General features: G+C 39.4%; 2 protein-coding genes across 4 annotated transcripts in view; one reads left to right on the forward strand and one right to left on the reverse strand.

Annotated features, from left to right (window-relative positions):
• Window positions 1–8217, forward strand: part of dnah5 (dynein, axonemal, heavy chain 5) — a 111211-nt gene extending 102994 nt beyond the window's left edge. For all 3 annotated transcript variants that reach the window (XM_044359873.1, XM_044359874.1, XM_044359875.1), the window contains 4 exons: window positions 331–543; window positions 1435–1587; window positions 3919–4150; window positions 5711–8217. In XM_044359873.1, coding sequence (XP_044215808.1) covers window positions 331–543; window positions 1435–1587; window positions 3919–4150; window positions 5711–5862 — 750 coding nt within the window. In that variant the 3' untranslated portion in view covers window positions 5863–8217. The remainder of the gene's footprint in view (window positions 1–330; window positions 544–1434; window positions 1588–3918; window positions 4151–5710) is intronic.
• Window positions 7639–22029, reverse strand: part of adcy2a (adenylate cyclase 2a) — a 65842-nt gene continuing 51451 nt past the window's right edge. Inside the window, exons 19-25 of the mRNA XM_044359876.1 lie at window positions 19516–19600; window positions 17052–17210; window positions 12970–13116; window positions 11968–12078; window positions 11748–11862; window positions 10201–10325; window positions 7639–8676 (exon numbers count right to left, since the gene is read on the reverse strand). Coding sequence (XP_044215811.1) covers window positions 8524–8676; window positions 10201–10325; window positions 11748–11862; window positions 11968–12078; window positions 12970–13116; window positions 17052–17210; window positions 19516–19600 — 895 coding nt within the window. The 3' untranslated portion in view covers window positions 7639–8523. The remainder of the gene's footprint in view (window positions 8677–10200; window positions 10326–11747; window positions 11863–11967; window positions 12079–12969; window positions 13117–17051; window positions 17211–19515; window positions 19601–22029) is intronic.

Raw genomic sequence — 22029 nt, forward strand, 5'->3', positions numbered from 1 at the left:
AACCTCTCATCCTGTGCTCAGTTTGTACCTGAAGCATGTGAATAGTTTATATGTATTATCCAGAGAAGAAAGAGAGGAGCTAATGTAACACTTCCAGAGTTGCAAATGGAACAAACAAATCTTTAATTTCAGGTTATATGTAGACTGGAGGGCACAGGGAAGAAACTTAGACACATAATGGAATCTGTCTTTGTTTCTCCATTAACATGTCTGTCTCTATCTACACAGCACAATTTTTTTTTGACCTGATGCAACATCACTTCATGCATTATAAATCCCTCAGTAGATTCTTTAAAGTTTTATTTCATCTGATTGAATGAAACTTACCAGGTGAGAGAGCGTCTCCAGAAGATGGGCCCTTTCCAGCCAATGAACATTTTCCTGCGCCAGGAGATCGACCGGATGCAGAGGGTCATAGTTCTGGTCAGAAACACCCTGACAGACCTCAAGCTGGCTATCGATGGAACCATCATCATGAGTGAGAACCTGCGGGACGCCCTGGACTGCATGTATGATGCACGCATTCCTGCACGCTGGAAGAAGGTGGGTTTAGAACATTGTCTCACATTAAAAATCAGTCTGGAGCTTTTGGATTTTTGTCTGCATCACAAACAACAAAATAGGCCTCACTAATAGGAATAGTAATCACTTAACTCCTCTGAAAGCTATTAATGACCATTGCATTGAATAGCAAGCAATTTCATGGAACCTGAGGCACAAATTAATAATAATCTAAAAGATCTTTTTAATGCTACGCAGGTATCATCTTTATAATGTTATTTATTGTCCTCAGGTAAATCAAAGGATTACTTGTTGGTTTCCGATAACATCAGACATGTCATGCGAGCTAAAAGGGAGCTCATCATCATCAGTCAGACAGTAATTTCTTGCTTTAGTGGACCCTAAGCTCCTTACCTTTTAGAATTTTATCCACAGCACACAGAACCATTTCTGTGATAAATGAAAAGTACTTCTTCCAACAAACTTAGTTGAAGAAATAGCTGGAATGTTAATATTGGGAGAGAGCGAGCAAGAGAAAACAACAAAGAAATATGACTCAGTATGACTTTTCCCATATCTTACCTTTAAATAATTCTCTTTGCATTCAAGTCGTGCTCTTACATTACATTACATCATTAGAATAATTTTGATTTGAATGGCTTTCACGACTGGGATTCAGAGATTGTCTACCTGCAGTGCTATCTAGTTTTGGCCCATTTGCCCTCACTCCATTATGTTTCATTATATTCATCTCTTTTTTATTCTATTGTAATTAATTCTTTATAAATGCCTCATGTTTCTCTTGCCACTCAGTGATTCACAGTTCTTTTTTTTTCGTGTCTCTCTGTTGTCATCTCTGATCCATCTGAATGACAGTTTTCAGTGTTGTATTGTAATGTTTTGTTCATGTTTCTGTTCGTCTTTGTTTTTCAGGCATCGTGGGCCTCCAGCACCCTGGGGTTCTGGTTCACAGAGTTGCTTGAGCGTAACCGGCAGTTCCAAGCTTGGATCTTTGAAGGACGGCCCAACTGCTTCTGGATGACAGGCTTCTTCAACCCGCAGGGCTTCCTGACAGCCATGAGACAGGTAACCTACACACGGCATCAGGCTACCCACCTACTTACCCACCGCCGGGGGGGGGGGGGGCTGGTGTGGTACCAGATGGCACGCAGAGGGAGAGGCAGGCACATGGCCACATTCACACATGCAAGCATACAGCCACACGTGTGCATGTGCACTCACACTGTTGAGGCAGACAACTACATACACACACTTTTCTCGTTTTCTAATGAATTCCGATGTCTATTACTGTGGGTATTACAGAGGAATGTAAATCTGAGTGTTTAACCCTCCTTGATCCATGTCCTGTCCCTGATGTTAGGGCTTATATTATAAAGATCCAGAAAGGTATCTAGATGCTATACTGAATATTAAAAACAAGTGAAAATTGGATGATAAGAATACAAATTTCAGAGCAAGCACTCTGTAGATAAAAAAAATGTTATCTTATAATATATTTATACTCTATATGTCTTTTATTTAACTTTAAGGCTCAGCTAGCACTTTGTGTGTTTGCATTTTCTTTCCATTTCTCTCTTCACTGTGTTTAACCAAAAGCATTTTCTATGTTGTCCTTATTGCAAGGGCCTGTTATTGACTATCAACCACGGTGAACCAGGATTTTTTGCAGCAGGAAATACACTCATCAAGCACTTTATTAGGGACACCTGTGCATTCCAATACAACAGCTCTGCCATAAATTCTATAAATTCTTATACATTTTCAGTTTTTGTTGATATTGTCAGAAAGGTGATAATTCTACTTTATGTTTGTCATTGAGTGGGTGGTGGTGGTGGTGTACTGGATTGCATTATATTTAAAAAGTGTTCCTAAAATTTTCAACCCCATTAGCATACATGACACAACAGCTTTTAAAATTCAGGTGAAACAAGTGTGACCCGATCTGCTCCTTTTTCAGTCTGGGAGCTTTTGGTGAAAAAAGGTAAAAACAGAACTCAATGAGTTTTAGATAAAAAAAAGAAAATACACATAACCGTTTGTCCTTTACAAGGTCTAAAACGTTGTTTTGTTGAAAATGATACATTTACGAAGCTTATACATTTGCAGTTTTTGTTGACATTGTAAGAAAGGTGATAATTCTACTTTATGTTTGTCATTGAGGTCGTAGTGGGTGGTGGTGTACTGGATTGCATTATATTGAAAAGTGTATTTTATCCACTCCATAAACATACATTAAGGGGGGCAGAGCTGGCAGAGCTGTTGCATTGGATTGCATTAGATTGCACAGCCAGTGAGTGTGTATGTATGATACAGTGTATTTTGAGTGTACTGTGACTCCTGCTTGGCCACTAGCGTTTTACTTCGAAGGCACCACTTAAATCCTGAGACCTACAGCATTTATTTCACACAGACATGTATACTGTATTGCAGTTGCTGTGGCCCTCTATAGCACTGGTTTGTCTTGATTTGCCTCCATGAGAACACACTTCCATGATAATATTCCAACTGATTTTGGCGGTGAACCAGATCTGGAATATGTACCATTAGATGGCTATCATACACAGTAATTATAAAGAAAACTGTGATTAAGACCTGAGGGCTGAAGTATGTTTCCAGGGCCAAAAAAAACAATATATTTTGAAATTTAAGTAGTAGTAGGAATGTGGAATTGTTAAGCATTGGTGTCGGGTTTGCACATCTGACTGCCTTCTAGTTTATTTATTTATTCCACTCTGGAAGAAAACCTCAGTTGCATGTTCAGAGAGAAAATATTGTAGATGCAGATGTGTGTACTTTACTGAAAATGGATTTGTTAGACTATTGTGTTAGTTCCCAAATATAGCAGTCATGTCCTCTCACCAAGCTTGTATAGAGCATTCTCAGGAGAGACGCTGTAGCTTTTGTTGGACCAGTGGCATCACAATTTGTCTGCAGAATGCTCTGATGCTGTGTGCCAGAAACCTCTAGCTTGTTTTTAAAGGATCTGTTGTATATGTGTTTGTCCCTTTCATTCATATCTGTCCAATTTTGTCCAATAAGCGTTTTTGTCTCTTTTTTTTTTTGTTCAAAATGAGGAAAAAATGACTGAGAGGATACAATACTCACATTTCATTTATTTATTGTGCACTCTGCTCTTGCTCTTTGCTCTTTTTGTGTCATATTGGATTTATTTTCTGTCTTTTGGCATGGCATCTCACAAACAATTCCGTCGATGGAGTGTACTTCTCTGCCCTACACAGTGTTTTTTCATTGTCCCTCTATTACAGCCCTGTTATCAAAATTGATTTTTTTGTATGGAAACAGTTGCCAAAGGTCAGCTCTGTCATTCATGTGCACCGCCGTGTCATACTGCCCATATGAGAGCCTTAACCTGCGGATTTCATCCTGCACTCGTAGGAGATCACTAGGGCTAATAAAGGCTGGGCCCTGGACCGCATGGTGCTGTGCAACGAAGTGACCAGGTGGATGAAGGATGACATCACCCAGCCCCCCACAGAGGGAGTGTACGTCTATGGCCTCCACCTGGAGGGGGCTGGCTGGGACCGCCGCAGCTGCAAACTCATCGACTCCAAACCTAAAGTCCTCTTTGAGATGATGCCCGTGATCCGGATGTACGCTGAGAATAACGGTAAGATTTCACATTTTGAGAACATCTTTTTCGCTTGTGAAATTTAAGCCAAAAAAAATGAACAAAGTAGATTTTGATGATTTGTCTGAACAGAAAACTCTGATATGACAACATAAAAGCATGAATACTTTTTTTTTTTCTCACAGGGTCAATCTTTCATATTCCTGTGAGTCTATCTCTTCTTTTCCTCTCAATATTCGCATCCCACGCAGTCTCTCAGAAAGGACGGATGTAAGATTTAAATGTCAAGCAGACTAAGTGCAATTTATTTTGTCTGGGAATAGATTACGAGCAGTATGTGGCACAGTGTTTGTGCTGGATAAGACCAGACTATATTCAAGCAGGCAGCAAAGAGACGGGCCCCCATGGACGCCTGCAAGCAAGGCTGCCTGGGAAAAGAATTAATGATCCAATGATACGCGTAATGCAGTTTGTTTACACCATGTCCCCTCCCTGCTTTTCCCATAAGAAGGCTGCCTTTGAGTGAGCGTGTGTGTACACCAGCGCAAAGGCTGCTAGTGAGGATGTTTCTGCACACAAGTGGTTGCCAGAGCATCAAGTGCATGCACCTGTCTATACTGTAAGCACACATGGTGACATGAATGAGTGTGCATTTAAGTGTAGAGCCATTAAAACCCCTCTGCTTAATTGTGACTCTCTTCAGAGAGATTAGTTTTATCCCTCTGTATATCATCTTTGAAGATTGACTGTACAAGAGTTGTTTGTTTTCTAGAAAGAAGGGTTGTTGGTTTTTGTGCAGATGGGAGCTCTAGCACACCAGCATGTTGTGACTGACAGACTACCAACCAAACAACCAGTTTGCAAGCTGCCATCTAAAGCCAAGTTTCAAGTTTTGTCATATACTTGATAACAACATCATTACCAGTAGTGAAATTCTTAGACTCAGAGACAACTCAACTTTACATAATAAGTGAAATAAGTCATATAGTAATGTAAGCAATCAAAAAGGCATATAAGTTAAAAAAAAAAAAAAAAGTTTTTATTTTATTAAAATAAAAACATGAATAATAATAGCGGTAGTCAACTTAAATAATGGTATCTTAAATAGTCATGGGAGGACAGGTATGCCGTGCAATACTGATATAAATTAAAGTGACTAGTGTTAAACAATGTAAACAGTAGGTTTTTAAACATTAAACAGCATGTAAACAGTTGTTATTCTTAGTGGCCAGTTGTGTGAAGTAAGGGTCCATTCATTGGTATGTGTTACTGTAGTATATGTGTGTACGGTGTGTGCAAGTGTCAGTGGTTCAGTAGCCTGATGGTGAAGAGGAGGCGCTCAAGGAGTAGTGGTACATAACCATGTTCCCTTAACTTGAATTATTTGCATGATTCTAGCAGACACCACAGAAACAGGTGTTTTGTGGAAGACAGCTGTGTCCCAGTGACATCCCCACACTGATTTAAATATTTCATAGTCTTTCAGTAATCCTTGTAATTTGTAGATGTGTAATTAAACCGCAATTAAGAGATGCTTCTGCCAGTTTTCGATTTTCTTTTTCGTATAAAGTGACATTTTTTTGCTCATCTTCGTTGCAGGTGTGAAGGATTCTCGCCTCTACTCCTGTCCAATCTACAAGAAGCCGGTTAGGACAGACATGAACTACATCGCAGCTGTAGACCTGAAGACTTCACTTCCTCCAGAATACTGGATCCTACGTGGTGTGGCACTCCTTTGTGACGTCAAATGATCACTCACTCTAAACAATGTAGGAATGTAGCCATTATAAAATTCCTCTGTCGCATGCCCAAGCTGCAGGATAAGCAGCTGTTACTATGGCTACCACTATATGTTTTGTTCAAAGGGGACATATCATGATTTTTGTGTATTTTTTGTTATTTTATTATGTCATAATGTCAGTTGTCTATGTTAAAGTTCCAAAATGCTTCGTTTGTAAAGTTACCTCTACTTCCTCCTCATGATGACATCAGATTTGTTCGTTTGCTAAGGTGGGGTGTTTGTATTGTCCATTCTGATATTTTGGATCAGATTTGAGAAGGTTATATTTAGAGTAAAAAATAAGTGAAATCCTACGACTACTGTTTATGTTGCCTCCAGAGCTGGCAAGGGTCTGCTGAGGGTCAGCTTCCAGAAGTTAACCCAACAGGAGGGGGGAGAGGAGCTGTTTCACAAAGAGGCTGAACTGAGGGGCTGCATAAAGGGCCAGTATAAGATAAATTAGGTTTTTGAACTGCAAATCATGCAAAGATATTCCAGTAAAGCCCCACAATATAAATATACAGTAGGCCTGGATATGTACATGTTATGCTCCTCCTCAAGCATTTTTTCCACAAAGTGTGAAAATGCAACAGTGTAGGGGCACCTTTGGTGTTAGATACAACTCCAGATGTTAGGACAAAACTTCTGGAAACATCTCATGTATAAAAACTTTTGTATTGGACAATGAAGAGAAAACCACTCTTTAGAATAAGCTATAGCAGTAGCATACAGCAAGAGGAATTATTTTTAGATTGGGATGAAGATGACAGTTAATTTTCATAAAAGAGGTCCTCTATGTTTTTTACAATTATGTTCTAACGATACGAGCACAAACACAACTGACTGATCATAATATCAGTCTATTCACAACCTTAATTGGGTTAAGTCTGCTGTAGTAATGTAATCATTATCTCGATTGTGCCCTGGTTGTGTCTATTCATATCTATCCATTTTAAAATTGCAATGAATCAGTGTAAAGCAGATAGGACATGAACTGTGCTGCTACCCTGAACTGACCCAACTTTGGCCCTGATAAGTCTAGACACATTGTATCTGTCCATCTGCTCATCAGGGCCATTGCTCAATGTCAAGTATGTACCGTGTTTCATAGAAAAACACATGTTGAACCAAAGAGGACTCATTGTGAGTCATGCATTGTATTGATTCAATTAGTTTATGTGAGTGTTGTAATGTAACCCGCCTCACACACAGACTAGTTTAGGTTGATAAAGAGACTATCAGTCCATTTGTGTTAATATGCGGTGAGCTGGTCATTTTTAAAGGCCCTCCAAGGCAAATAAAAGCACTCCATAGGACTGAAATACATAGAAATTTTAATGAAGTTTTTACAAAAAACAATGGCATCATCAAAACATCAAAACACTTTTTTGGTAGTATTTTCTTTTCTTACAAAACCACAGTACCATATGCACTCTAAAGCTACCCTGTACACAGATCAGGCTCAGATTTCCCAAATTAAAATCCACACACTGAAATCATCTTTTGTCCCTTTTTGTTATCCGATAATGTTACTTTAACCTGGTTTTAAATCTGTATGGCTCAGAGCTGATCCTCTCAGCCTTGTTTGAACAGCAAGTTTTCCATTTTTCAGCAGAAATTAATAAATCTGATCTGATGCCATAAAGGATTAAAATTTTTCTTTTGTGTAAACAGTCAATGAAGATAAGATGATTTAAGTGCAAAGACCATTTTGGGAAACGCAGCCCTGCATGAATATCATAATATATTCATAAATTTTCTCTTTTTTTTTTTTTTTTTTTTAAAGTTTTGTTTTTTTTAATGGTCCTAGACTGCCTGTAAAATACATCCAAGACTTCGTGCTTCTAACAAGGTTGATGGAGTTATGTACACATATGTGTGTCTCCTTGTTGGCTGTGTTTTTCAAACAGGACCAGCTCACTTTTGCAACAGTGGTCATGCAGTTTTCTCTTATGTTTGTCCTTTGCTTTCATTTTAATATCAGATCTGTGGCCTTCTGTATCACTCCATAAGAAATTGGTTAAGTTGGGGGCAAGCAAACTTTATATCTGAACCACCAGCGTGTCATTTTTATATTACCATTGTTCATTCTGAAATTCTTATCTTTTAGATGCCCTTCAAGAGGCCTTGATGTTACAATTGTTGCCATGCACATTGTTTCTCTTCTTCTTATTGTACATCAGTTGTCATGTGTAAAGTGAACAGAATATAAATTCCTTTGTTGATTCACCTGGTTGAAAAAGCAGCTATTATGGCACAGTGACTGCCTACAGCCTCAGAGAACTGAGTCACAATACTAATTAAATTATTTCTGATTATTCTCTCTGAATGACTTATGCCATTTGACTTTTCTTGATCCAACACATTTCAGTATATTCCAGGGGTTTATTGCCTACTTGCTGTACATGCTACACTTACATAAGTGACAAAATGGATACTACAGCTGTGGCGTCGGTAACTCTCAATGCAACGGTAAAATCAGATTTTTCTCCTTCTTGCAGTGCAGATCTGATTCCTTCGTGCCTCACTTTGTCTCTGTTTCAGCAGCACTGAGAAGCTCGAACCTCTCCCATCTGAAATAAAAGTCTGTTCTTTGTGCCTATGTAAATTCAGTTTATATTCTGAATCAGTCTTATGGCATTACATTCCCCTGGGACAGTGAGCGGGTCATCTCTGTGTGTACAAAGTAGGTCTTGAGCTCTCCTTTGCCCTTGACGTTGATGATGCCTCTACAAGAGCACATGTAGCCCAGGGTCTGAAGGATGCGACTCGTCTCCTCCGTCACCTACAGAGAGAACCAGATGGGTAACGTCCATTTTGCTTATCACGACTGGATTCCTTCAGGCAAAAATACTCCGCTCTCCACAGGAATACATTTCTAAGAGCTGAGGGAAAATCTGCTCATGAGTAACAAACTCTTGTATTCTTGACATGCTGTACTGCATTGCCAGACCTCTGTTATTATTACATTGACTGAATCCTTGCTTGAGTGGTATTAACCGTCATATGAACGTCACTGGATGAAAGCGTCTGCCAAATGAAATTGTAACATTGTATTACATATTGTAGACAAAATAAGGGCTTAAGTCTTGACATAAATTGTTGTTTTAAGTTTTAGATTAATTTCAAACAAGATTGCAAAAACAAAGCAACAATCACAGGGGACTCTACCATATTTTTTAATCTTACCATAGAGGATTATATGAGAAAAAGGGCACATCAATCATCACAGGTTATGCATGAAATTCAATGTGGAACTTAAAAAACTCTGCAGATACCTGACATGAAGTAACATACAACAAAATATAAAAAGTAAATCTTTTGCATTGAATGATAATGTCCTCCATGTGTTTGAATAATATGGAATATCAGTAAAACTAACAAGAAATATATGTATGGAATGACTCAACATTTGTTATCATTGCCTCTGCATATCTTAAAATATCAACAGGCAATCTTGGAACGCAATTGAAAGCACTGCAGTTGTGCTGCACTGCACAACAGATGGCTCTATCAAATGTGTACAGGCTGTGAAGTGTAATACAGCCCTCTGAAGACTGAATGATTCCCACAGCCACATGCCATGCAGGTGGAAAACCATTATATCTTATCAGTGCTCAGGCAGGGTGCGAATGTAAGATCCTCAGATGTCACATGCTGTGATGTTCTTGCTACCATAAATAGCATGTGTAGAGAAGGAATAAAAGTTTTATCTTTTCGACATCTGGACTGACATTTAAAATGGAGCGCTGTTTTGAGAGAAACAGAAAGGAACTGTCAACGACGCCATGTTTGACTGATACAGAGAATGAGAAATGCTCCAATTTATTTGTCTGTGAACGCATCACAGAAAACAGTCAAAGTTGGTGTTTTTCTATATTTTGTCAAAAAAAAATCCCCAAATGTGTTAGTCCATCTCTCAATACTGTCTGACTTCCCACCCCTGTCTGTGGCACTCAGCCAGTTGGTTCCTACTGAAGGGGTAAATCTTTACAAACAGGTCACAAATATACAGTGTCATGTTAAATGTAAATATTCGTTCATTTCATGTTAAAAATAAATAGTTAAATAGCTAAATATTTTCTAGCAAACATTTAAACAAGAGTGAATAGTGTATGTGAGATTGATTAAAAATAAACTATTGAAGGAACATGTCACCCAGTGCATTGCTGTGGCTCATTGACGTGTTTTTAACACAGAGGATTACATGGCATCACACTTTGGGGACCCAGGCAGTACTTGTTAGAAGGACCAATTTATTGTTGGTATTAACTGACAATAAAAATATAGGAAAAAAGACTTAAATTACCTGTATTTTTCCAAGGACTCCAGTGCTGTCCATTCTGCTCGCTACATTCACTGTGTTCCCCCAGATATCATACTGTGGTTTCTGGGCTCCAATGACTCCAGCTATCACTGGACCATGGTTAATACCTGCAAAAGGAAACCAAGTAATTGTTGAATGTTTCAGTTCAGTGTCTGCAGCATATTTACTCAGTCACTACATTTTCTGACTGACAGCATTTTTGTTTCTGAAACTGGTAGTATTTTGTGCACCTTTAAAATGGTTTAAATATTTCAAACATTTATGGTTGAAGACATTTTGTATTACATTTTTAAAATGAGGCGTAACCAAATCAGCAAAGAGTGAGCGTATTATAAAATAATTGGTCTCTGTTTTTGATGTCATACTTTAACAATGCTGTTGAGGATGTGTTAAAATCAATTTTTGATATCACCAATTAATTATTGAGTGTAGCCAGTGTGCGGCTCCAAAAGGCCTTTAGTGAGACCTGCTACTTCCAGAATAAATAAACCTTTTCACAAGATTTCATCAGAACATGAGAGGAAGTGGAAGCTAAATGTAGCTGAACTCTTAATCCCCAACACTCTCAGCACCTCTGCTAAGTAGACTGAAGCTTTTCACAGCACAGAGATGACACTGGGCCTCTCTTCACTCTGGCTTCTGAGTCAATTTCTAGATTGCTGGAAACTGCAATTTGCCCAAGTGCACATGCACTGGTTTTGTCCAGGCCCAGTGGGTGGGGACTTGTATTCCTCTCTGATGGGGCATTTTAGGCCCGTCTGGAAGCAGCAGGGATGTACAGTCACACACGCACACTGCTGAGTTAATGGAGCATCCCATGCTGGGATCTACACAGACAGGTTGAAGGTATTGAGCTCTGGCTCTTACTGCATGCAGGGAGCTGGGACCTTCCTGCCTGCTTCCCTCTGCTGTAATGCCTCCATGTCTATACATGTCATGTAGTAAACATTCATTTTATTTTTCTAGTTATTTATACATGTAGGCATTTTTCTCTGTTTCAGCCAAGACGATGAAATTACCCTCCAACCATTCACACAAGGTTGATGCTTTGAAATAGAGACATTTCTTGGATGCATAACAGCTACATACATGTCCATGTCAGTGCATAACATGTCAGTGGAGTTCAAGTCTAGCTTCAAGCTTGTTCTTGTAGGTAAACCCAGTGCTACATATCAAAACTTCAGCTGTGTAATAAAATATAACTGCTGCCAATACAACAGCAAGTCTGCAAAGGTTGCAACTCTTGCCCAACAGCGATGATATTGTTGTGTTCTCATGTTTCACCCTATTTATCTGCAGCATTTGATGTCTGACAGACATCAACAATGGTGTTTCCCCACTGCTGAATTCTATCAAATATAGAGAGCTAATGAATATGTTTCTTTCTCCCTATGGGACACTAACATTGTCAACACTGACAGGTAAAATTATGGTGAATTCAAAGTGCAGTAACAGTGTGGGTGAAACATTTTAGTAGCTGAAAAAAGAAAGCACTTCTCTTTAAAATGTATTTTTCATGTGTAACTCACCAACTCTGAGTTTGAAGTCATTGAAGGAGTGTTTGTTGATAACATCCAGCTTCCCCACCAAAGCAAATGCAAACTCCACCATGGTCCCTATGTGCATGTACTGCCTGTCATGTTCCTAGTGAAGAACACAACCAATAACACATTCATTTCTAGTCAAATGCATATGATTTTGTGCCAGTTGCAAAAAGGAATGAGCGGTGTGTGTGTGTGATGAGGCTACCTGTGATGTGTACTCAGGCCCAGGTGATGCGTTTAGCCCAGTAGCAGCCATGTAAGTGCTGCCAATGGTCTTGATCTTTTCCACGCCGCTGAATTTAGGTTTGGACAGCAGCTATGCACAAAAATACAAATACATAAACACTGAAACAAATGAGACATAGGTCATACAGAAGTGATGTCTCTATAGTTATATTTAGAAGAAGTATATGTGCAGACAATTTATGGAGTGCATGATTATATATGAAGCAATACTATTTAAAGATCCCCTCCAAACATGTTTTAAGATGTATATAAAATACTCTCTTTTGAATGATAAATTGTGTCGGATATGTTTTTCCACAAAAAAAGTTCAATTATGTCGTTACAATCCTTAAAATTACATCTACTCCTTCTCGCTCATTAAAAATTCCAGAATCTATAAATATGTAAATATATTTCTTTTAGAAGTTGAACTGCTGGACGAAAGATGTCTCCTCCTTCACTGTAAAGTCCATTCTCAGTATTTGTGCACTGGACGCTTCGAATTTCCACATCACACTTGTTTAAGTTGAATACTGGACCAGGATTGGCCCCAAAACTAGTTGTGATGTCACAAATCATGCTTGTAGGGCCGTCCCTTAAAATTGGATTTTTAATGAGCAAAGAGAAACTTTCCACTTTCAGCAGATGAATGTGAAAACAGCCTTCTAGTGTCAAACTCTGTATATATATCATTCTGCACAGTGAAGATCAAATATTCAACTGTAGGAACAATATGAAAAACACACTTTTGTTTGGAGTGGGACTTTAACATCAACTCCAAGAAAGAAAACTTTGAGAAGCTGACCTAAAAATATATTGGTATTCAGGTATCTTAAAAAGAGCTTGTAGATTGCAAATGGGACACATAGTACACAACATCCAAGCACATACTAGTGTATGTGCTTGGATGTAAACTGTTTCTGCACTGCACAGGTTGTATCTAGCATTTGTTGTGCACAGGTAGAATGAGAAGATCATTTACCTCATCAAAATCAGCAATGATCTCATTGAGGAGCCTGAGGCACTCTAATCCCTCTTTGTTGACGTCAGACTCAGTGTAGAACTCTTTAAAGTCTGGGATGGAGGCAAACATGACACACACCAGGTCATAGGACTGGTGGTACAGATCCTGCAGGAGACAAAATACAGATGTTAGCTTGGACAGCTGCATAACAATGTTCAGCACAGATCTTAATATGAAACCAATACTGCTGAAAGATTCACTGAAGACGAGATTTTGACATTATTTCAAGTTAATGATGTGAGGTGGACATCGGATTAGGCTCACAAGAGTTTTCTGTGTATTTTCAAGCTTAAAAATACTTGACTGATGTTTTTATCGAAAAATACTGTGATCAGTGGGACCACAGAGAGACATGACACACGTGATAAACGAGACAGACAAATGAAAGTAGGCGAAATCACCCGAACGACCATCTAAATAACAGTTGCTCTAAAATCCATTAGACCAGCAAGTTGCTCTTGGATCCTGTTCAAGTGCAGGAATAGAGTCATTTGCTGACTCTTCATTCAGATTTTTTTGCAGCAGAAGCAGCATTCCCATTACACTCGCATGACCTCTAAGATGCCATGTCCTCTAAACTTGCTAAGATCTTCTAAAACTTTACTTTTCACAGTTCACACAGTGACAAGCGCTCAGGGAAAACAACATGATCCAGAATGATGAATGCGACAGTCACACAGGCCAAAAGTGTCTCCAAATGTTTTGTCATCATTATAGGTAATCAATCATCAAGTCTTGCACTGAGTATCTCTAAAACACCCATTCACTTTATTTACTATATCGTCCATTCACCATAAAGCACATACTTTTACTACTTAAATACTCTATGACACAGCCCCACCTACTGTCACCAGAAAGAACTGTTCAAACAAATGATGTTATTATCAATTTTCAAATTTTTATCTGCTATAACTTATTATCTATGAATATAGCATCTTCATTAATTGCATTATATAATTTGTGTTAGGATTTTAGTTCATTTTTAATCATTCCCTGCCTTGCTGCTTCAGACTGCGTTTTCCTGATTCGTGTCCGCAGTGGGCCTACGGTGGCCGGCGTGAATGTGGGGCTAGCCCATGGATGTATTACAAGAGCTGGATGCCGGACTAAAAATGGCGCCAATTCAGTCCTATAGGAATTGCTCGCCTGGCGCATACGCCAAAAAAAGTATCTAGCTTCCGGGTTTGCTTCCGCGTTGTGCGGCCCACTGAATGTGCGCAGTAGTGTTTCCCCCGCTGGCCCCGCCCGCGAGCTCCCGCTCGGCCCATAGACTTTACATTGTGATGACGTCACGGATTTTAAAATCGCTTTTCTCGGCTCGAGGAAAGTTTTACTAACATAAAACCTCCATGGATCAAAAGTTCGTAATAGAAAAAGTAACAATTGCCGTTGTTTGCAGTTCGAGGTGTCCTGTCAACAGTTTTACAGGCGTCTCTTTTACAATGGTGGTCTATGGGGAAAATCCTTTTTGGGCTGCAGGGGGATTTTTCGCTGCAATACCGCGAGTGGCCACTGGGAAAAATTGGCTGCAAGAGCAGAGCGGCGGCGCTGTATCCAGCTCTTAATAGCCCCTTTCTCACAATGCAATGTGTATTGTACGTGGGAAATATGAATACGCATGCTCAGAGTGTTAGTGTGTATTCAATGTAGATCACACATGAGATCACACGAAATTAATGACAAGTGGGGCAGACAGCCCGTAGCTGTAGCCCCACTAAAGCGCCATTTCATATTTCACAGTTGATTGTCTATCTGTCTGACAGATAGACAACCAACTGTGAAATATTTCAAAAGACGCTGCGGTGGGGCTACAGCGCGAGCTTGGAATTAACAGTCGGCAAAAAAGAGGGGAGGCTTTCTCAGCTAACGCCAGCTAACTTGAAAAAAATAAAGTGGATTTCATACTCGAGCACAGGGTAGAAACCTTTTACTTGGAGGAGAAACTGGAATCAAAGCGCCTCGGAGCCCACCAGCCACGGAATACTGTCATCACTCAAACTATTAGTAAAACTAACCGCGGGTTTAACGTGGTGAAGTTTGCCCAGAGGAAAAACCGCCATGCTGCCCTTTCCTGAGCCATCAGCTGGTGAGTGAAAGCATATTTTATCATCCTGCCTTGGTGGTTTTGGTCCGTGCATTGGCCATATTGTTGTGCTTGATCGATTGCTATAGATGGTGACGAGTGTCAGTGTGTTCTTGCTTATCTATTGAGGTTGTTGTCATAAAGTTGTCACAGAATGGGTTAGTATCCGTAAAAAGTTTTCTTTGCGCTTCGTTGTGGTGTTGAACTCTTTGCTGCTCGCTTATGGCCCTGTAGGCTCATTTGTTCTGACCTTGGTTCTGTCGGCTTATGACGATAGAATATCGCCTTCTTAATTAAGCAATATTACACGAGAGGGTGTGTTTCAGTGATGTGGTCAAGCGCCTCGTTCCTGACCAGCCAACTTGAGCTAATGCTTTCTAGAAATCGCGGCATTTCCCAAACTGAATAAATACCACACATATAAACAAAGAACTGCTTTGCTAGCTCAATCTTGTTGTAACTAAGATATCTGTTCAATTTTTTTTTTTCATGGTCAGATTTAGCTAGTACGTCCGCAAACTTCACACATATTTTTAAGCTAGTAGCGCTGTGTCACCAGCACAGCTGATGGAGGAGCTGAGATATACTGCCAACTGAGGGGTGGTTAAGTTCTGCTGTGTATGGGGGTGCCGGGTAACGATTTAAGACGAGTGGAGAAGGGTTCGTGTTTTTCAGTGTGTGTGAGGGTGTAACTCGTCTCACAGTCTCCGAGCTCAACCCACTCAGTAAACAGTCCGTTTTGTTTTCCACACAACCCCTAAACAGTTCAGTTCAATCCAGTTCACAAACATAAATGAAAGACAACTCAAAACTCCGCTTCGGGTTTTCACTGCAGACCCCACCCCCGAAAAACCCCAAAACAAACAAACGACGCTAACAAAGCAACACAGTACATACAATAAACCCAGCAGAAACGTCAGATAGGTCGGACCACAATGTTTAACTATACATCTTTAAACGTTACAGTTACGGCTGAAAATGACAACAGAAAAAAACAAGTTTGCTAAGTAGTTGACATATCTCCGCAATTCAAATCAGAAAGGACCGTTTTTGTTAGCGCGACGTCACGGTCTGTAGTTGTAATGAATGGCGGAGGCTTTTTTCATTTGAGCATGGCTAGGTGTGCTGCCATACTGATTTGAGCATGTTCTAAATGTTTAGTTGACCAATCAGATTGCTGGGTCGGAACTACCTGTTGTATAATTTAGGCTTGTGACAGTGATAATGTAATTTGTGTAATTTCTCTCTCTCTCTCTCTCTCTCTCTCTCTCTCTCTCTCTCTCTGTCATTCACTCTCTCACTCCCTGACTCACTCACTCTATCACTCACTCTTTCTTAGTCACTCACTCACTCACTCACTCTCACTCTCTCTCTCTGACTCACTCACTTTCTCTCTCTGACTCACTCACACACTCTCTCTCTCTGACTCACTCACACACTCTTACTCACTCACTCTGTCTCTCTCTTCCTCTGTATATGTGTACAAGACCTGCTAGAAGCAGCCACTTTGTTGTTAAAAGTGTTTTGTGGACTCATAACATGTTTAAAAAACCACATCAGTAGCAAGAGCAAGTACTGTAGTTTTCCTGGTATGTAGCCTTTCTATTAGTAGTAGTTGGTGCCCCACCAATTTTTTACAAATAAAAACGCCACTGAGTATACTGTATGTTTTATACCACTTCTGATTTTAAAGTGGATTAAAAATCAACATGATTAGCAGCAAAGACATAAAATATGTAAATATATTGTTTCAAATCTATTGTATCGACTTGTATCATAGATTCTCTGTCATGCCTCATCATAGCTAATGAATGAATGTAATGGATCTTGGCATACAGCCACTGATGCTGCAACGCCTCTGTGAAATCACAATACATCAGTCCTGCAGCCCTTTGTCAAAACAAAATCTGCATGATCCAACGGAACTATAATGAAATGTAAACATATTTTTACGCACCTCATTCTTCCAGTTGCGTGCCAGGAAGTGTTCCGCTACGTGTGCAGGAAGGACATTCTCCAGCAAAACCCGGTTGAGGTTCTCCATGGTTTCAATCTCCTCACACTCCTTCTTGAATTTGTTCTTCCACAGAAAGTCTAACCTACAGTAATATTCATTCTGTTACAAGAGGACACAGAGGTGAAGAGACTGAAGGTACAGCTGTACAGCTTGCTTCCATCAAGTCACAGAGAAAAATAGAAACAGGTACAAGTGTGGATTCAACCAAAGCGGACGACAGAAAAAAAGAATGGGCTACTTTGTCACATTTGCAAAAAAAACACAGTAAGGAAATAGAGATTTAAGTAGCTTTTGTTAAATCACATGAATACAAATCTACACAAAGCATGATTACATCACCTGCACTTAATTAACACAGCGAGAAACAGCGTTAAAAGAGTTAAAATGTTAAAAGATAGGTGAGGAACCACTTTGTTTAGAGTGAATATTGCAGGTACAATGTATAACATTCATTTATTTTCTGTGTGAAACGCTCAGGTGCTTTATGATGATGACTCTATTTAAGCCTTTTTCCTGAGCAGCACATGGTGAACAGATTTGATGGAGAGGATGCGTAAACCAAGGAGAAAAGCGTGATAGAAATTTGTAAGATGATCTGACTGGAAAAATAATTAAGCGGACAAATTGACATGATTCAATATTAAAAGTATAATTACTTGTTCCAGTCAGAGAGAAAGAGAAGAGGGTGGTGCTAATACAAAACATGTATGTATACACATCAGAGCGGTGAGTGTGAGACTGAGCAGATATTAAATAAATGGCATCTGTCATTTTTGCTGCACCTGGCACCTTTTCATTGAGCTGGGGACATCAGTCATTTGTCTTCTGTAAATACATTTATTATCTACTCAAACTCTATCTGCCTAATATTCATGTGCAGGGTTATGGCTCTATATCAGCAGCACTTGTTGCAGGGAGCTTCATTTCATATTTTCCACAATTTGTAATTAGTGAATTTTTACAGGTAATCTCAATTATGCCTTTGTGAAAAAATAAGTTTCCCATGGGAATTTAAAAATGTTCTACTAGTTGTGGATAGACATCCTTTTAAATCTATTAATATCCTACTAAATAATGCATATGGCACACATGTTTTGTGTAATGTGATGCCAAACAAGTGTCCCTGCAGTAAAACTTCACTTGAAATGCTTAATGAATTTATTTGGGGGTGTCAGTTAAGCAGCAGCACAGGATGCATTAGTAAAAGGGGGCTTTTGCTTACATCCACTCACGTAGTCATCACGCTTTTTATGGACACTGTTCAGTTGCCTCAGTCAAGAAAAAAAAAAAAGATTCGCGGCAGCCACGCTCTCGTTTCAGTACACAGTGGGGACCAGGGGATCAGCTGCATCCCATGTAATGATAAGCTGGGATATGAAACAACAATATTACTCTGCCCATATCTTCTCTTTCTGACACAATGCTGTGGTTTCATGCTGCATTTAACACAATTCTGAACCATACATATAAAGTGTATATTCACATTCACTGCATGTATTATATTAGCTACATGTACTGTGTTATCTTCTGGTTTTTGCCATTGGCTGAAATTAGGGTTTAACTACTTGTATAATCAAAAATGTGCAGAAAGGTTGATGACTGGGACCTCAAATATGTGCACTTGATGTTGGTAGCCAAGGCTCCAGAGCACAGTAATGCCTCCATTCTGGACCGCTCCCAAGTACAGTAAGTACCCTGCAGTGTAGCATAACCCCAAAATAGCCATAGCAAGAAACACACAAATCTCAAAAATGACCAGTCTCTGGCTCCTGCATCTCATGGCTAGTAAATCTTTAAGACTACCTGGGTAACTGCAACCACCTTGCTGATGTAAATCTCTGGCCCAGAGTGGCTGAAAGGAGGGCAGAAAAACATGGTACCTCTGTTTTATTGTGTGGCATAGCAGCTATATATAGAAAGAGAGAGAAATAAGCAGTGTTAGGAGTCCACTTTTGTAACCCCAATGACCTGGGTGTAATTCAAAGCTGCCATTGCCTGCGGCATGGCTGTGCGCTACATCGAAGCCAATTGTGTTCGTGGGTGTGAGTTAGGGGTTAAAGAGACCATGGGTTCATGGAATCCCTCAACAGGAAGGATGTGAGGTGTAGATGATATAATATGAGCCTCTCACAATGCAGGGTACACCTTTCACAGGCCAACAAACTAACTTAGTAGTGATAAGGAGCAGATTAGATGGGAAATTAGCGGTTCCAAATCAAGAGAAAATGGGAGAAAAAATAAACAACTTTGAAGTAAGAATGTACAGTGGGTGATAAAGTAAATAAATTACAATGGTGATATAAGAGCAAAGGTAGAACCTCAGCTCTTTCAAAGCTGTGAAGGTGAGAGTGTGCAGCAGAAGACAGATGATAACGTCATTCAGACTATTATAGTGTGGACTTACCTGTCTGGCAAGCACAAGCAGAGTGATGAAGAAGATAAAGAGGGAGATAGAGCCCATAGTCTTCAGGTCTTTGAGAACTCCTGGTCTTGAAGGGCAGAGGAAAAGGAAGGATGTGTTCGTGTGTGGAGGAAAAAGCGAGAGGAGATAAAACATAAAGACAGTGATTAAGAATGAGAAGTGACAAAACAAAACAAAAAAGGTACAAGTAAAAGCAGGGCAGAGGGGAGGGGTAGAAAAAGTAAAAGAGAGATGAGAGTAAGAACATTTAATTCAAAATTCAGATTGCAATCAGTAGTCTGTGACACGTGTCACATGATTGGTTAACAGACCGTTGTATTCCAAGCTGTCACTCGATTAAGACTGTCACTTCTGCTTTGCTGTGACAAGAGCTTGTTTACCATTTGCATTCCAGTGGCTGAGCTTCCCTGCCACTGTTCAGTCACAAGAGACGTTTCACTAGAAGCAATAAATGAGACTGTGTTCTCACTCTGCAAAGATTCAGCACTATAAATACACTTTAAGCTCTCGTCTTTCCACCAACTCTAAAAATAGAACACCTGTCCACGGCAGAATTCGGCAACCAATCAGCTATTGTGTGTGTGTGTGCATGTATTGCAAATGCATTAAGGCAGAGACTATTAAAATTCTGTACACAGACACACACACTCAAAGCCCAAACCATATACGAGGTGATGTTGTAAAGAGGTTAGAAATGCACTAATAAAATAATTTAAATCTACAATTAAACAGTTTTTTAATGACAGTGAAGTCTGGCTGCCCCTATTTAAGTTCTAAATGTGTGATAACACTCAACCAGGACTGTTGCATCCTAATTTCTGCAAGCACATTTTGCATATTAATGGACTCTTATTCTTATCTAGGGCAGAGCTCAGCAGACAACTAAGAAAACAGCCTTCAAGTTCTGCACTCGCCTGGTTCATTATATAATCAATTCTCTACACAGAATGAACGGCAAAGACTGAAGACAGACAGAAGAATAGGGAGGTTTCACATCAAGACTGGTTTGGAAAGTGTAACTTTTTTTTAATTAAACCTCTTAATAGTAATAAATGGAGGTTTTTACCTACGGCAATGACCAAAGCATTTCAATTTGTCAGTTCTATAGCAGACATTTTCCCATTTTATGTTACAGCTGACTAAAGCTGTGTGAGATTTGTTGGCTTAAGAGGAGTGAAAAGCTCCTTAAAAATCACATCATGCTACTACAGTTTCTTTGGACAGTCAGTAACTACAAAGACAGAAAACTGCCTTCCTCTGTTGGAAATCAGACAATTTAGATTCAAATTGATGATGTCATCCATTGACACTTTTTGGAGTTTGTCTACAGACAATGTATTAGTGACCAAATCTGTGGGCTAAAAGATTTGTTTTGGACTTTAAATTCAAAAAGGCTTTTATTGGAAAGCAGGGCTTCAAATGAATCATTGAATCTCCTCATTTTCCAGTCTATGGAGAAGCTCCAGGATTTGTTTGCAGATGACGTCATCACTATAGTCTCTCTTAGCTGCTCAGTTTGGGGAGAGTTGTTCATATTACCACAACGTCTGGCTGGGGACCTTTGTTGCATCTCTCTCTACTGACACTATCTACTGTTGTCATTCAGACAACTCCAAACTTGTCTTGTGTACATGTTGTGTCTATTCAAAATGTCCAGAGGCAGAAATACAAAAAAAAACACACATTGTATCTTTAAGAGCTGTTATACTTTGGAGCTGTCGATTGGGTGTAGTAACACCATGCAGCATTTTAATTAAGTCTCACCCTGACAGCAGGGATGTCAGATGTGGTGACGACTAGCTTGCCAGCTAACAATATACATGGTATATTTAGGACAATATTGGAGCTACTGGAAGACATTTTTTCACTTTTAACTTATCCCTAATTTCCAGTCTTTGGGCTGAAAATGTGCAACAGTTCCTTTAAGTACAGCGCATATGATATAAATATAATTTGAATTAATCAGAGCACACTACTGATCTATACAAATAATTACAAATTACCAAATGAGCTATGTTAATTAACTACTTTGAATTAATTTACTGTATGAAAAGGTCAATTTTCTTTCCACTTCATTCCATATAAAATGCATAATTTAAATTAGAGGACACGTGTGGATATTTCAGGCACAGGATTGAAGACAGCTAATTGAGGTCTTTTTTAAGACTGCTTGTAATGTGCTGAACTATTCTTAGATATGCGTTAGTTCAGCTAGGAGGTCAGTACATTTTATGATAATGTACGAGGGCTAATGGGTATTTGTCACAATAGCAAAGGCTAATATGAGTGTAACATGGACTTACAGTAACCAGTGGAGGCCTGCTTTGTATGACACCAAAGTTCCAGGCCTTCATCAACACCTTGTTTCATTAAACTTTCTATTTCCATCAAGCAGTTTTTCCACCACTGTGCCTCATCATGGTATATTGTTGTCAAATCAACTGATGAAGCAACAAACCGCACTGGTGACGTGGCCCTGAGGACTGCTTTCTTTCA

The sequence above is a fragment of the Thunnus albacares genome, chromosome 8 (assembly GCF_914725855.1).
Source record: "Thunnus albacares chromosome 8, fThuAlb1.1, whole genome shotgun sequence".
In the NCBI taxonomy this organism is placed as follows: domain Eukaryota; kingdom Metazoa; phylum Chordata; class Actinopteri; order Scombriformes; family Scombridae; genus Thunnus; species Thunnus albacares.